Raw genomic sequence first — 12,970 nt, forward strand, 5'->3', positions numbered from 1 at the left:
CCCTTCATGATAAAAGTTCCCCTTTTCCTCCCCCACAGCGCAGTCTGGTGCTGCTGTGGCTACATGTGAGAGGAGACTTGCCAAGCAAAAGGTGGACTACTGAGACCAGAAGCTCCTCGGCTGAGAAACTTCATGCAAACCACAGCTTACCTGGAAAGTAAAAGAGATGACAGCAGGCTTGTTGTCTGCAGCATAAGGGGAAGCCCCTCTTCCCTCAGAGGAGAGCTGCTAGAACAGTCTGAAAACCACTGGACTCCACTGTGAGGTCAAGTGTGTGAATGAGACAGTGAGAAGGGCAACAAAAGCTCACGTGGGAAGAGAACCGAGGATGCTGAGGTCAGATAACAACGTCTGAACGGTGTGTTGCAGATTGTTACAGATTACCAGCCTTTAGAGAGAGGGAAGTGCTCTTTGCAATTCAGAAAGGACATTGGGAGGAGTAAAACTAAAGCTTATAAACCGACTTTAAAGATGGGATGGTCTGAATGACAGTGGATCCCATAGGCTCGCATATCGGAATGCTTGCTCAGCAGTTGGTAGAACTGTTTAGGAAGGATTAGGAGGTGCCTTGCTAGAGGAGGCGTGCCACTGGGGGAGGGCTTTGAAATTTCAAAAGCCCATACCATTCCCAGTGAGCTCTCTGGTAGCCTCAGAATTGTAGATAGGGATGTGAGTTCTCAGCTGTTGCCCCAGCACCATGCTGACCTGCCATTCTTACTGCCGTGATGGTCATGGACTCACCCTCTGAAACTGTGAGCCCCCAGTAAATTCTTTCTTCTATAAGTTGCCTTGATCATAGTGTTCCTTCATAGCAATAGGAAAGTAACTAAGATGTTTTAATAATGTTTTATCAGAACAGCCTTCTCCACTAAACAGACCATATCAACATCATTAATTTAGGCCAAATCCTTTAGAGATTTTTATTTACTTATCTATTTATTTTTTAAAACAGGGTTTCTCTGTGTAACCTTGGTGGTCTTGGAACTCACTTTGTAGATCACACTGGCCTGGAACTGAGATCTGCCTGCCTCTGTCTCATGAATGCTAAGATTAAAGGCATGTGTCACCACACCTAGCTTAAGAGATATTTTTAATATGACTTGTGGTATTCACCTGAGAGATGGCAAATTATTTTCTTCTCTGAACATTTTAATATTAATAAAAATTTTCTTGGTCTGGGGTAATGGCTTTCTTTGTAAAGTACTTGCCATACAAGCATAAGGACCTGAGTTTGAATGTCCCAGACCCATGTAAAAAGCCAGGTGTGGTAGAATCCCAGTACTGGGTAGGTAGACAGGCATTCTCAGGGCTCCCGGCCAGTTAATCTTGCTGAATCAGTGAACCCTAATTTCAGTAAGAGACACTGCCTAAAAGTAGGGTCTGGAGAGATGGCTCATCAATTAGGAGCATATAATATTCTTGCAGTGGACCCAAGTTCAATTCCTAGTGTTGGTGGGTGGCTCAAAAATGAATTCAATTCTAGATCCAGGGAATCTAATACTCTATTCTGATCTTAAAGAGCACCCACATTTATGTACACACACACACACACACACACACATTTAAAGAGGCAGAGTAGGCTGTGGATACCAGGCAAACAAATGGTACACAGACATATATCCGTGCAAAACATTCATACACATACAGTAAAATAAAAATAAATAAAAAAATACTTCAAAGAAAAAAGAAGACAGAGTAGGATTGAGAAGACCAGCAGCAACCTTTAGCCTCCATACATAGCCACATGCATGTGCACCTGCACATACAAAACACATGCATATGCGCGCACACACACACAGATAAATAGATAGTAAGTATTATCATTGAAGACTCAACTACTGAGGCACTGTTAAAATGTTTTCAGAAATGGACACGGTAGCACACGCTTTTAATCCCACCCAGCACTTGAGAGGCAGAGGCAGGTGGATCTCTGAGTTTGAGGTCAGCCTGGTCTACATGAGGAGCTCCCAGGATAACCAGGACTAGAGAGGCCTTTTCTCAAAGAAAAAAATCAAACCAAAAAAAAAAAAAGTTATCTGAAGCCTTTTCCTGTTGTGGTTAGAGAACACCAAGATCTAGCACGTGAAGTCTCCAAATTAAAGACATCATTTCTCCTGCTGTCAAAAGACGACAACTTCTTGCAGACTTCAAAGGTCCTTTTCCTTTTGTCTCTTAGACATAAAAATCTTTATTTTCTCCTCCATCAGGTATGAGTACCTAACGTAACAGCTTCTGCACTGATTTACAGTCACTGCAATACCTTCCCCATCATTTTGTAACAGCAAAAACAGCACTGTGGTCTAGGTTTGAGTCATCCGAGGTACATGAACATCTCAGGTTAGCCCAACAATCGGTTTCTTCATCTATAATTACAAGCCCATTGAAGGTTAAATGAGACCGAACCAAAAAAAAAAAAAATGCCCATCTCAGCCTACAGAAAGTGGTGCTATCCACTACTCTCAAGCCTAGCAACTTAATGTAAGCAAACACTCACTTGCTATTTTTACTACTTACAATGCTATTTATCCATCATGCTCAAACCTGATGAAAAACACGGTGTGTAGGTAGGACCAGATTTACTTTGGTTTGGTGGTGCTGTGGATCAGATCCAGGGCTTTGGAGGTGAGTACATATGATGTTTCCAGTTGATGTCTAACAAGGCAATGCTCTACCTTCCTGCTGTAGCTCTTTGCAGTTGATAAAAGGATGGGGATGGAAATAAGGCAGGTCAATATGATATGCCAAGGGGCCAAGTTGGACAGGAAGTGAATTTCACTACAGTAACTTTGTGGGGTAGCCTCACCGAATACTCTGAACCTCATTTTCATTTTTGTGAAATCAAATCTAAGTTGGTGTGTTCTGCAACTTCTAGAACACAGCTACCATGAAAAGTGAAACTCAACTGCATAAGAGCCTACTTGACTTTTGGACACTAAACCAATCTTGAGTTCTTGGGATAAATCTTAATAAGGTTTATAATCCCTTTTATGTATTGCTAGATTCAGTTTGATAGTATTTTATTAATGATTTGGTGTTTGTATGTGCAACAGATACTAGTTTGCAGTTTTGCTATGATGCTTTGGGCTTGGGGGAATAGTAGGATATATTTTCTATTTTAGGAAGAACTTGCAAGAAAGGTGGGGCTAATTTTAATGTTTGTCAGGACTGAATAGTGACGGCATCTGTTTGTAAGATTTTCTTTGTTGGGGCTCTTGTGATTACTAATCTTTTTGTTACCAGTTAATCTTGTTATTTCAAGTTGCTTTTAAGTCTGCTTGTAGTCAAATCAAAATGTTAAGGCTATTATCTCCTGTGGCTTTTGAAGTTAAACAAGGAAGCAAGAAAGCCACTTTCAATGATTGGAAAAGTCAGCAATCACCAGAACTATTCAGTTAATCTCTATTCTTAATATTCTACCACCTCCTCATGGATGCATGAACTTATGAACAAGAAATTTCAGTCTGTTCCACATAAGATTTATATACAAGCCTCTTGACTAACACTTGAAGCAAAGTTCTGTAATCACAAAATCATAAGCGGTTCTCAGGGTTATAAACAGCTCTCTCTCCTCCCTCTCCCTCCTTAGATACACAAACAATACCTATCTAAGAACCTGTAGGGAAGGAAGTGTGCAGTAGCAAACCACTGGCACAGAAATTTGAGACTAGAACTCAGACGACAGCTTGCCTCGGTTTTCTCCGTTGATAAATTGAAGTTGTTAAGTCTGGTGATTAAAAAGGTTCTTGCTGGGGGTGGAGCAATGGCTCAGTGGTTAAGAGCATTTGCTATTCTTTTTTTTTTTTTTTTTTTTGAGACAGGGTTCTCTGTGTAGCATTAGCTGTCCTGGAACTTGATTTGCACACCAGGCCTGCCTCTGCCTCCCAAGTGCTGGGATTAAAGGCATGCACCACCACTGCCAGGGGAGCACTTGCTGTTCTTGCTGAGGACACAGATTCGGTTCCCAGCATTCACAGTGAGTGGTTCACACCTGTCTGTAATTCTAGGTCTGAGGATCTGATGCCCTCTTCTAGTCTCCATGGGCACATTATACATCCAGGCGCACACATATACACATATAATAACTCTGAAAAAGGGTTCTCTTCTGGTGCCAACAATAACTCACTCTATAGCAATGCCATTCATACTGCTTTTCTGTGTAGTCAAAATGAAAATATTTGGTATACATACATATACACTCAAATAATTTATTTTCCCCTCCAGTAATGATCAAGCCCAGGGCCTTCCGCATATTAGTTGAGTACTGTGCCATTGAGCTATATTTACAGGCCTCATATTTCACTCTTATAGAACAAATAATTTCACAAACTCTTAAAACAAGACAAAAGCAAGATATATAGTCTGATTAAATAATGTAATTTTTTTCTTTTTTTGGTTTTTAAAGACAAGGTTTCTACTTTGTAGATCAAGCTGGCCTCAAACTCAGAGATCCATCTGCCCCTGCCTCCTAAGTGCGCGGATTACAAGTGTGTTGCTACCACCACCCAGCTTAAATAATGTAATTCTAGTACCCCCACTCCTGAGAGCCTGCTCTAGACAGTTGTTGCCAGTTTTCCTTTTATACATATACGTTTGCTTTTTTACCTCATTTTATAAAAGTGCTATTTCATGTGAAAGCACTGTAATTATTCTAATTTTAAACACATGAAGGTCAGTTTTCAGAAATCCTAAGCCTGTCAGAGAAACTGAATGGTACTTCATCAGTTGTCTCTACCGGCACATTACTTCTACCAAACTGGCAGGAGTAATGGTGGGTGGGATAACTTGAAATAAAGGCATGTGGAGTCCGGCTGCAATGACACCTGTCTGGTGGCATATCACTGTCTGAGTTACCAAGATGTGAATGGTACACACCATGGAAGGAGTCCTGAGACGAATGAAAACGGCCTGCTCCCCCTGCGGTAGGTGTGGAGCTGTGATAAGGCTCATCAGGCATACGGCAAGCCTGGAAGCAAGTCTTCCTGCCCAATCCTCGATGCATGTCTAACTTGGCAATAAGAGGCTTCCCAACATTCACTTCCTGCTTCTCCTCCACAGTGTCTTCCAGTCCTGCATACTGATATGACAAACATACTGTGAAGATCAGGTGTTCCTAAAAATGAAAAGAGGTTTACCATGTTTATTAATTGTGCAAACCTTAAAGTACCACTCCCTACCCTACAACAAAGCCCCACTCAGCTCCCTCTCTGAGGTTCCTTTCCAACACTCCTAAAGCCAACAAGCAGGCTGTCTCATTCAACATTTATCTGTTTAATGAAACTCCAGATCTTACTAAAGTAAGTCACATAATTTATAAGTTACAACAAGTTCCATTTCTGATGCACTGGGATCTCATTCTTCCCCATAACTAGAAATAGCGTCCTTTAATGTGAACCTATTTCATAAGAGCATGAAAGGCCTAAGCTGTTTTAATGTATTACTAGACAGTAACTCAATCAGAAAATAGGAGGAGAGTTGATATATACTAGATATGAACAAATAATAATAGTCTGTTGTATTCCTAACAAGTGTTTCTAATTTTTACTACACTGTAATCATATAGCCAAGGAAAAAATGAAGATTTTTTTTTTGGCAAGGATATGCTTACATTAGAAAGCTTAATTGGACAGAACCAGTTTCTCATTTGTCAGTCAACAAGACATAGATTAAAAAGCAATTCCTATTTTAATTTGCTGTATGTTTGTAGAAAGCGACAATAAAAAATCATGCCCTAACTTCTCAACAGCATAGAAGACAGAGAGGTCCCTAGGCAAGTATCAGAGACAGAATTTAATGCCAAAAGTATCAGAGAGAAGACCCACTGTAAATTGGTTATTGTTGTTCCAATTTAATACCAAATGAAGCAACTCATCTATGGATTATGCCACAATCAGTTTTAGTTCCACAGTTTTTCCTTAGTTGCTATAAACAGGAAAAGCAGTAACCTTCAATTTTTGTAGTGAACTGAGTCTAGTATAGAGGCAATGCTTGGGGAGCTCTTTTGATACTAAATAGCTGCCAGTTTCTTCAGGAGTCCCTTTATTTGCATGTTTTGGATCAATATCTAGGTCCTACAAAAAAACACACAAACACACACAAAGTAAGTGAATGTCAATGATGCCATCAATGGAAGTCATAATATTGTCTATAACATAAAATATCTCCATAGATACTATTCTCTCAAGAGCACTGGTTTGAATAGATAATCCTTTACCCAGGACTAAAGAAACATGAAAACAATCTTCTAAGGTTGCAAGTTGCCATAGGAATTCTGGCTTCTATACAATTAAAAAGTAGCTACATTAAAAACATTTAAAATTATTTCTGATAATAATTGCCTTCTGGATTATTGCCTTCTAAACTACTCCCTGAAACACTCTGTAACCTATTCCAGTTTCCTTTCCAGTCCTATTATTTGACTCCTCAGTTCTCTCTGTCTTTATTATCATTCTGGGAAGGTGCAGGGAGATTCGGATGCCTAAAATATTTAGAAAGAATAAATGAGCAAGATAAAAACTAGCCCCTCTCCTTTTCTTCTTTTAGAGCTACCCACTAGTGGAGGGCAGGAGGTGTTCTACTCCTCCACAGGGAAGCCCGTGGTCTTCTCTGGCCCCAGGGAGGACTATCCTGGAGCTGTGACTGCAGTCCATGTTACACAATTTGTTCTCACATGAAGCTATGTCCTTCATGAAGTCTCTATATGTAACAACAATGATAGTAGGAATTTCTTTTTTCCCTAGTCTTTGCTTAATTTGTCACATGTACATAGGGAAGAAAATAGCTATTATTTTTTTTTCTTTTTTTCTCCCGAGACAGGGTTTCTGGTTTCTGCATAGCTTTGGTGTCAGTCCTGGAACTTGCTCTGTAGACCAGGGTGGCTCTGCCTGTCCCTGCCTCCCGAGTGCTGGGATTAAAGGCATGTGTCACCACTGCTTAGCTTATATATTGTTTTTTAAAAAACTAGTCCAAAGTGACATCAGAACTAAATGTTTGGAAAGAACAGATTTCTGTTCTTATGGCTATCAGAGCTTCACAAATCAGTCTTTTTTCTTCAATGTTTATTTATTTTTTATTTATGTAAATGTGTATGTGCCTGGCTGAGTGTATGTGTATCACATGCATAAGGATAACTGTGGAGGTCAGAGGATGTTAGATGCTCTGGAACAGGAGTTACAGGTGGTTGTGAGGTAGGTAATGTGGCTGCTGAACCCTGGTCCTCTGCAAGAGCATCACGTGCCCATAACTTTGAGCTATCTGTCCAGCTCCAGCAGTGAATTTTATGTTGTAATAAAAACTTACACTATACACAAGTTTTTAAAGTAAAGTTACCCAGCAGGGTGGTGGTAGTTCATGCCTTTAATTCCAGCACTTGGGAGGCAGAGGCAGACGGAATAAAGTGAGTTCCAGGACAGACAGGGCTACCACTCAGAGACACCCTGCCTTGAAAAACCAAAAATAAATAAAAATTAATAATAAGTAAGTAAATAAAGTTACTCATGACATTTATACACACACACTTTGTATATGTAATATTTCATTCTTCTCACTTTTAAAATTCTACTTAGAGGATAAGATACTGCAGACATCCTTCCTGAGTGAACTTTAGAAACTTCTGAATTTGACAAATTTAAGGTATTGTGGCAGTTATTAAATACTATAATCAGTGTTGCACAAGTAAGCATGCATAAGAACATATACTTCCTTTACACCTCTCATTGAATCTTATGGTTTTATTTATTTAAGACAGGGTTTCATCTGTAGCTTTGGAGCCTATCCTGGAACTAGCTCTTGTAGACCAGGCTGGCCTCAAACTCAGAGAGATCTGCCTGCCTCTGCCTCCTGAGTGCTGGGATTAAAGGCGTATGCTACCACGGCATGGTGTATCTTATGGTTTTAAAAGTTTATTATTTAAGTGATTTTTTTTGGGGGGGGGCTAGGGCTAGAACACAGGGTCTTACACATGTGAAGTAAGCACTTTATCCCTTCACACACACACACATATATATATATATATATATCAAAGTTTAGTCTTTAATAAATAAGAACCTATCACTCTATTTTAAATAAAAGAAACGAGACTTACAAGTGGGAAATCGGTAACGTAGGCATCACACATTATAATCTCAGGTGGTTTGTGAATTATACTTGTGTAGATTATCATGACATTCGAGAACTCTGCGGCAAATCCTAATTGAATATGAACACCACATTGAAATTTAAGGCACATACTTTCTGGAAGCTCTGGAAAAGAACAGCAGAAACAACATATAATAATATCATTTAAAGAGTGCTTGGTAAATTTTCTGATGGAGAGCAAATAAAACATGGGGAAGCATATGGTTGGTTAGACCATTTGCTTAAAAACATTATGTAATGTAGCCGGGCGATGGTGGCGCACGCCTTTAATCCCAGCACTCGGGAGGCAGAGGCAGGCGGATCTCTGTGAGTTCGAGACCAGCCTGGTCTACAGAGCTAGTTCCAGGACAGGCTCCAAAGCCACAGAGAAACCCTGTCTTGAAAAACCAAAAAAAAAAAAAAAACATTATGTAATGTTACTGGTGAAACATATACACACAATTAGATCAAAACCCAAATTTTTTCAATCTATATAGTTTTTTTCTAGAGGTAATAAAAATATACATAGATTTTTATTATAACTCAGTATTTACGATAAGAACTTGTGTGTGTGGTGTGGTACGGTGTGAAGGATAAAGTTCTGGGTTTTGTGCATTTTAGGTAAGCTGTCTACTATCAAGCTAAAAACCTCAATTTTATAAAATGTACTGTCACCAAGTGGCTTTGATAATTTGTTAACTAGTCATTCAGCCACTCCTGGATATCTACAGTATTTTTGGGTTTTAATATTTTTCTTTTCCTTTTTTTCAAGACAGGGTTTCTTTGTATAGCCCTGGCTGTAGTGGAACAAGCTCTGTAGACCAGGCTGACCTTGAACTCACACAGACGCACCTGCCTCCACCTGAGTGCTGAAATTAAAGATGTGTACCACCACTGCCCAGCTTGATATTTTTCTATTAGCCAATATTTCATATATTTAAGGCTTCAGATTGTTGGAGGTAGCTATTAGATGGTTCCTACACATGGATCATACTGTTAATTGACATGAAATATACTAGTTTCACTAAAACAGGGTTATTTTTTGAGTGTGTGGGATTAAACAATGAAATAAATGATTTTAAGTATCTCTCTCTCTCTCTCTCTCTCTCTCTCTCTCTCTCTCTCTCTCTCTCTCTCTCTCTCTCTCTCTCTGGTTTTTGAGACAGGGTGATAGATAGGTTCTGGGTAGCCCAGACTGACCTGGAACTCACTAACTAGCCTAGGCTAGTTTTAACTTTCAATTCTCCTGCCTCAGGCTCCCAAGGGCTGGGATTACAGGAGTAAACCATCATTCCCAGTTAGATATTATCTCATGTAAGGTTTTGTTTTCTGTTGAGTTTATTTAATTTTAATTTTGTGGTATGGTGCTGGGACCCTAACCTGAGGACTCATGTATGCCAGGCAAATACTTAACTACTAAGCTACCCTATCCCTAATGTTCATCTTTACCACTATAATTTTGTTTGTGTTGTACACATACATACACACACACACAATGTTGTTCATACATACACAGTGTTGTTCACACACACACACTTACATATTTATATAAATGTATATATGTGGGAAAGACATTCAATTTTAATTATTTGTGCAACCATCTAGAAGATGATATATTTATAGCACATTACCCCTTAATGTGCTCTAACATGCTAATTTGCCAAAAACTACAACTTAAGAGAACAAAGTATTATAAATATTTTTAAAACAGAAGTTCAAGAAATACATTAGTCTTCTATCTTTTCTATGATAAAAGACTCAGAGAAGATACCTGGGAAATTTCACAAAAAAATCCTTTCCTTCAGGCATTACTTTAAGCTCAAATTTTTAACTACACCTCATAAAACTACCAGAAGGTCATTAAGGTACAGATATGATTTTCCTCTGCATCTTCTTTTTCTTGCCTTTGTCACTCCACCCACCAATGAAGTGTCACAGATAGTAGCATGACAGTAATAGCCATGAACCATGTAGTTTACAGAGGTGAATGTGCAGTTATTATCTACAACCCTACGAGACAGCAGCTGCTTCCTAAGTCTAGACAAGCTGAGCGCATGGTAGAACACAGAGCTGCCTGGCTCCTGACACCCGCACATTTCAAAAGTCACACTATGGAGAAGCTAAAGACTTGCTTGCATCCCACATAAATAAAATTTTAACTTACTTTCAGAACAGAAGAATCAAACGTGATTATTTAAGTTTTAGAGTTCTAGGCCAGCCTAGGCTACATGATGAGGCCTTTCTCAAAAGACAATAAATAAATAAATTTGTTTTCAATAATAGTAAAATAATAAACTAAATAACTTGGTATTGCTAGCATAAACCAGTGTAATATATACAACTTAAAGACTAGTTTTAGACTTGCCTACAAGGTGAACATGCGTTCTTTTGTATGTAGACTGGCCAAAAACTCATGATTTTTCTGCCTCAGCCTTCTAAGTGCTGGGATTACAGGCACACACCACCCCAATTTCATTGTAAAACTTGGGGGAAAACCTGTTAGAAAAAAAAAGATGTATGATTTTAAAAATAAATTTATGTATGGGTATGGTGGCACATGCCTTTAATCTCTCAGCCAACAGAGGTAAGTGGGTCTCTGAGTTTGAGGCCTGCCTGGTCTATAACAGTGAGTTCTAGGCCAGGCAGATCTACATACTGAGACCCTGTCTCAAAAAGCAAAGCAAAATAAACAAACAAAAAACAAGATAAAAAGTAAAATTCCAACAGCTCTCATAGAAAACACATTACCATACCATGAGCCTTGGCCCACTGTAGATTCCGCACTAGAGACTCTGCAGAGCAAGCTGTCCCCTGAATTGGATCAGTAAGTGCTCTCTTTTCAGACAAGCTGCTTCGAATCTCTAGAGCTTGTTTGCCTTTGGTAAGGTGACATTTACCCATATCTGAAAGATAAGAAGGTAAACATTTTTTAAAGACCGATCCTTTTGTTATGTCTAAAATATTCAGGCCAGGCATGGTGGAGAACACTTTTAATCTTGGCACTTAGGAGGCGGAGGCATAGGCAGGAGGATCTTTGTGACTTAAGGCTAGCCTGATCTATGTAGCAAATTCCAGCAGAGCTAGCTAATATAGAAAAATCATGTCTCAAAAAATAAAAACTTAAGGTTAAGCTTTTCTTAGTAAGTCAGGTTATATTCCCAATACCATCTGTTAACAAATATTTACTCAGTACCTACTATGTACTGAGCATAGTTCAAAATGCTGGGGATGAACCAGTGAGCAAACATAAAAATACTGACCTAAAAGCATATTTCCTAATTACTAATTATGAGTTTTTTGAGAAAGGGTCTCATGTTGCATGTGCTGACCTCAAATTCATTCTCTGGGCAGGGGATCCTTACTGTATGAGTGGAGGTAGTGAGCAACAGAGTGCATGCATTAAAACACGGCCTTTTCTTGTTGACTGTGGATGAGACGTGACTGGCTGGTCAAGTCCCTACCACCACCACCTGGACCTCCTTGTAATGATGGATGTAACCTGGATGACAAACCAAACCTTTCTCTCTTAAGTTGATTTTGTTAGGATATTTTATCACAGCGAGGGGAAATAAAACTAGGACTATCATGCTACATTTAACTACTATTTTATTAAATTGTACTTATTTTGTACACTTGGTTGGCTGCTACCCATGGAATGAACAGTATGTCTAACACTGAACTACATGTTTTATTCTAGTCTATTCTTGTATGGGCACTCTTAATTATGGAGGCATGCCAGCTCTGAAAGAACAGCAAAACTTAAGAAGTTTGTAAGACGTTCAAATATACTCTAAGCAAAAAACAACTTGATGAACATCATAGGTAAACAAGCATGTGATTTTTATTAAGTTTTAAAATAGTTAAAATATACTTTGGGCAAGTACTCTACCAAAAGGCTCTACCTCCAGCTTTAAATTATACTTTAAAAATGCAACTGGCCAGAGCATGTTGGCTCATGCCCCTCCTACAAACACTTGGGAGGCTGTGGTTGATCAATACAACTGCTGTTCCAGGATGGCTAGGGCTACCTACTTCCCACAAAAGAAAGGAAGTTTAAACATCCAAAGAGAGTCTGGGGCAGCACCATACTCCTCAGTTTGAAGATAACTGAAGTAAATCCAAGGGCTTTAAATTTGAAGAAGCAGAGTGTTTTCATATGAGAGCTTAAGAGGAAACTCAGTATGTAAAACAGATAAAAGCAGAACTTCTCCAGCTGAAGCAGGCAGGGCAAAGTCTAAAGACCTGGCAAGTTAATGCTAAGTGATTAAGTCACATGGTTTCTGTGTATGTGTGCTCACCTAAAAAAAAAGTGACCAACAGCTGTTAATGAAATATTTTATTTTCAATGTGCTACATCTGAGTTGTGTGGTGGCCTATGCTTGTACTACCTGTCCTCAGTAGACTAAGGTAGGAACAACGCTTGAGCATTTGAGGTCATTCTGGGCTACAGAGTGAAACACTATCTTAAAAAGCAATGTAAAGCCTCAAAAAACCAACTAAAACAGAACCTGTCAACTCTGTAAGAGCTGTGAAATTTTAAGTTTTTAGGGCTTGCAAAGGGTGTACCTTCTTTTTGATGTGGTTTACAAAAGCTCATTTCAAAAAATATACTGCAAAGCACAGTACTTAATAGTCTGAGGCAGGGGAGATGGCTTAGCAGTTGGCTGCTTTTGCAGAGGACCCAGGTTTGACTCCCAGCACCTACATGGGAACTCACAACCATCTATAACTCCAGTCAGGGGATCCAGTGCTTTCTTCTATCCTTCTCAGGGTCTAGGCATGTACGTGGTACATAGACATACATGCAGACAAAACAGTTATACATATAAACAAAATTAACTAAAAAAATAAATTAAAA

At 39.1% G+C, this 12,970-nt stretch overlaps 1 protein-coding gene across 3 annotated transcripts in view; it reads right to left on the reverse strand.

The window, feature by feature from the left end:
* Window positions 1–4,191: 4,191 nt before the first annotated feature.
* Window positions 4,192–12,970, reverse strand: part of Malt1 (MALT1 paracaspase) — a 54,954-nt gene continuing 46,175 nt past the window's right edge. For 2 of the 3 annotated variants that reach the window (XM_075968458.1, XM_075968459.1), the window contains 4 exons: window positions 10,866–11,015; window positions 8,081–8,238; window positions 5,943–6,068; window positions 4,192–5,110 (listed from right to left, as the gene is read on the reverse strand). In XM_075968458.1, the coding sequence (XP_075824573.1) occupies window positions 4,670–5,110; window positions 5,943–6,068; window positions 8,081–8,238; window positions 10,866–11,015 (875 nt within the window). In that variant the 3' untranslated portion in view covers window positions 4,192–4,669. The remainder of the gene's footprint in view (window positions 5,111–5,942; window positions 6,069–8,080; window positions 8,239–10,865; window positions 11,016–12,970) is intronic. The other variant, XM_075968460.1, reaches the window with a different exon arrangement.

The sequence above is a fragment of the Microtus pennsylvanicus genome, chromosome 4, assembly GCF_037038515.1.
Source record: "Microtus pennsylvanicus isolate mMicPen1 chromosome 4, mMicPen1.hap1, whole genome shotgun sequence".
NCBI lineage: Eukaryota > Metazoa > Chordata > Mammalia > Rodentia > Cricetidae > Microtus > Microtus pennsylvanicus.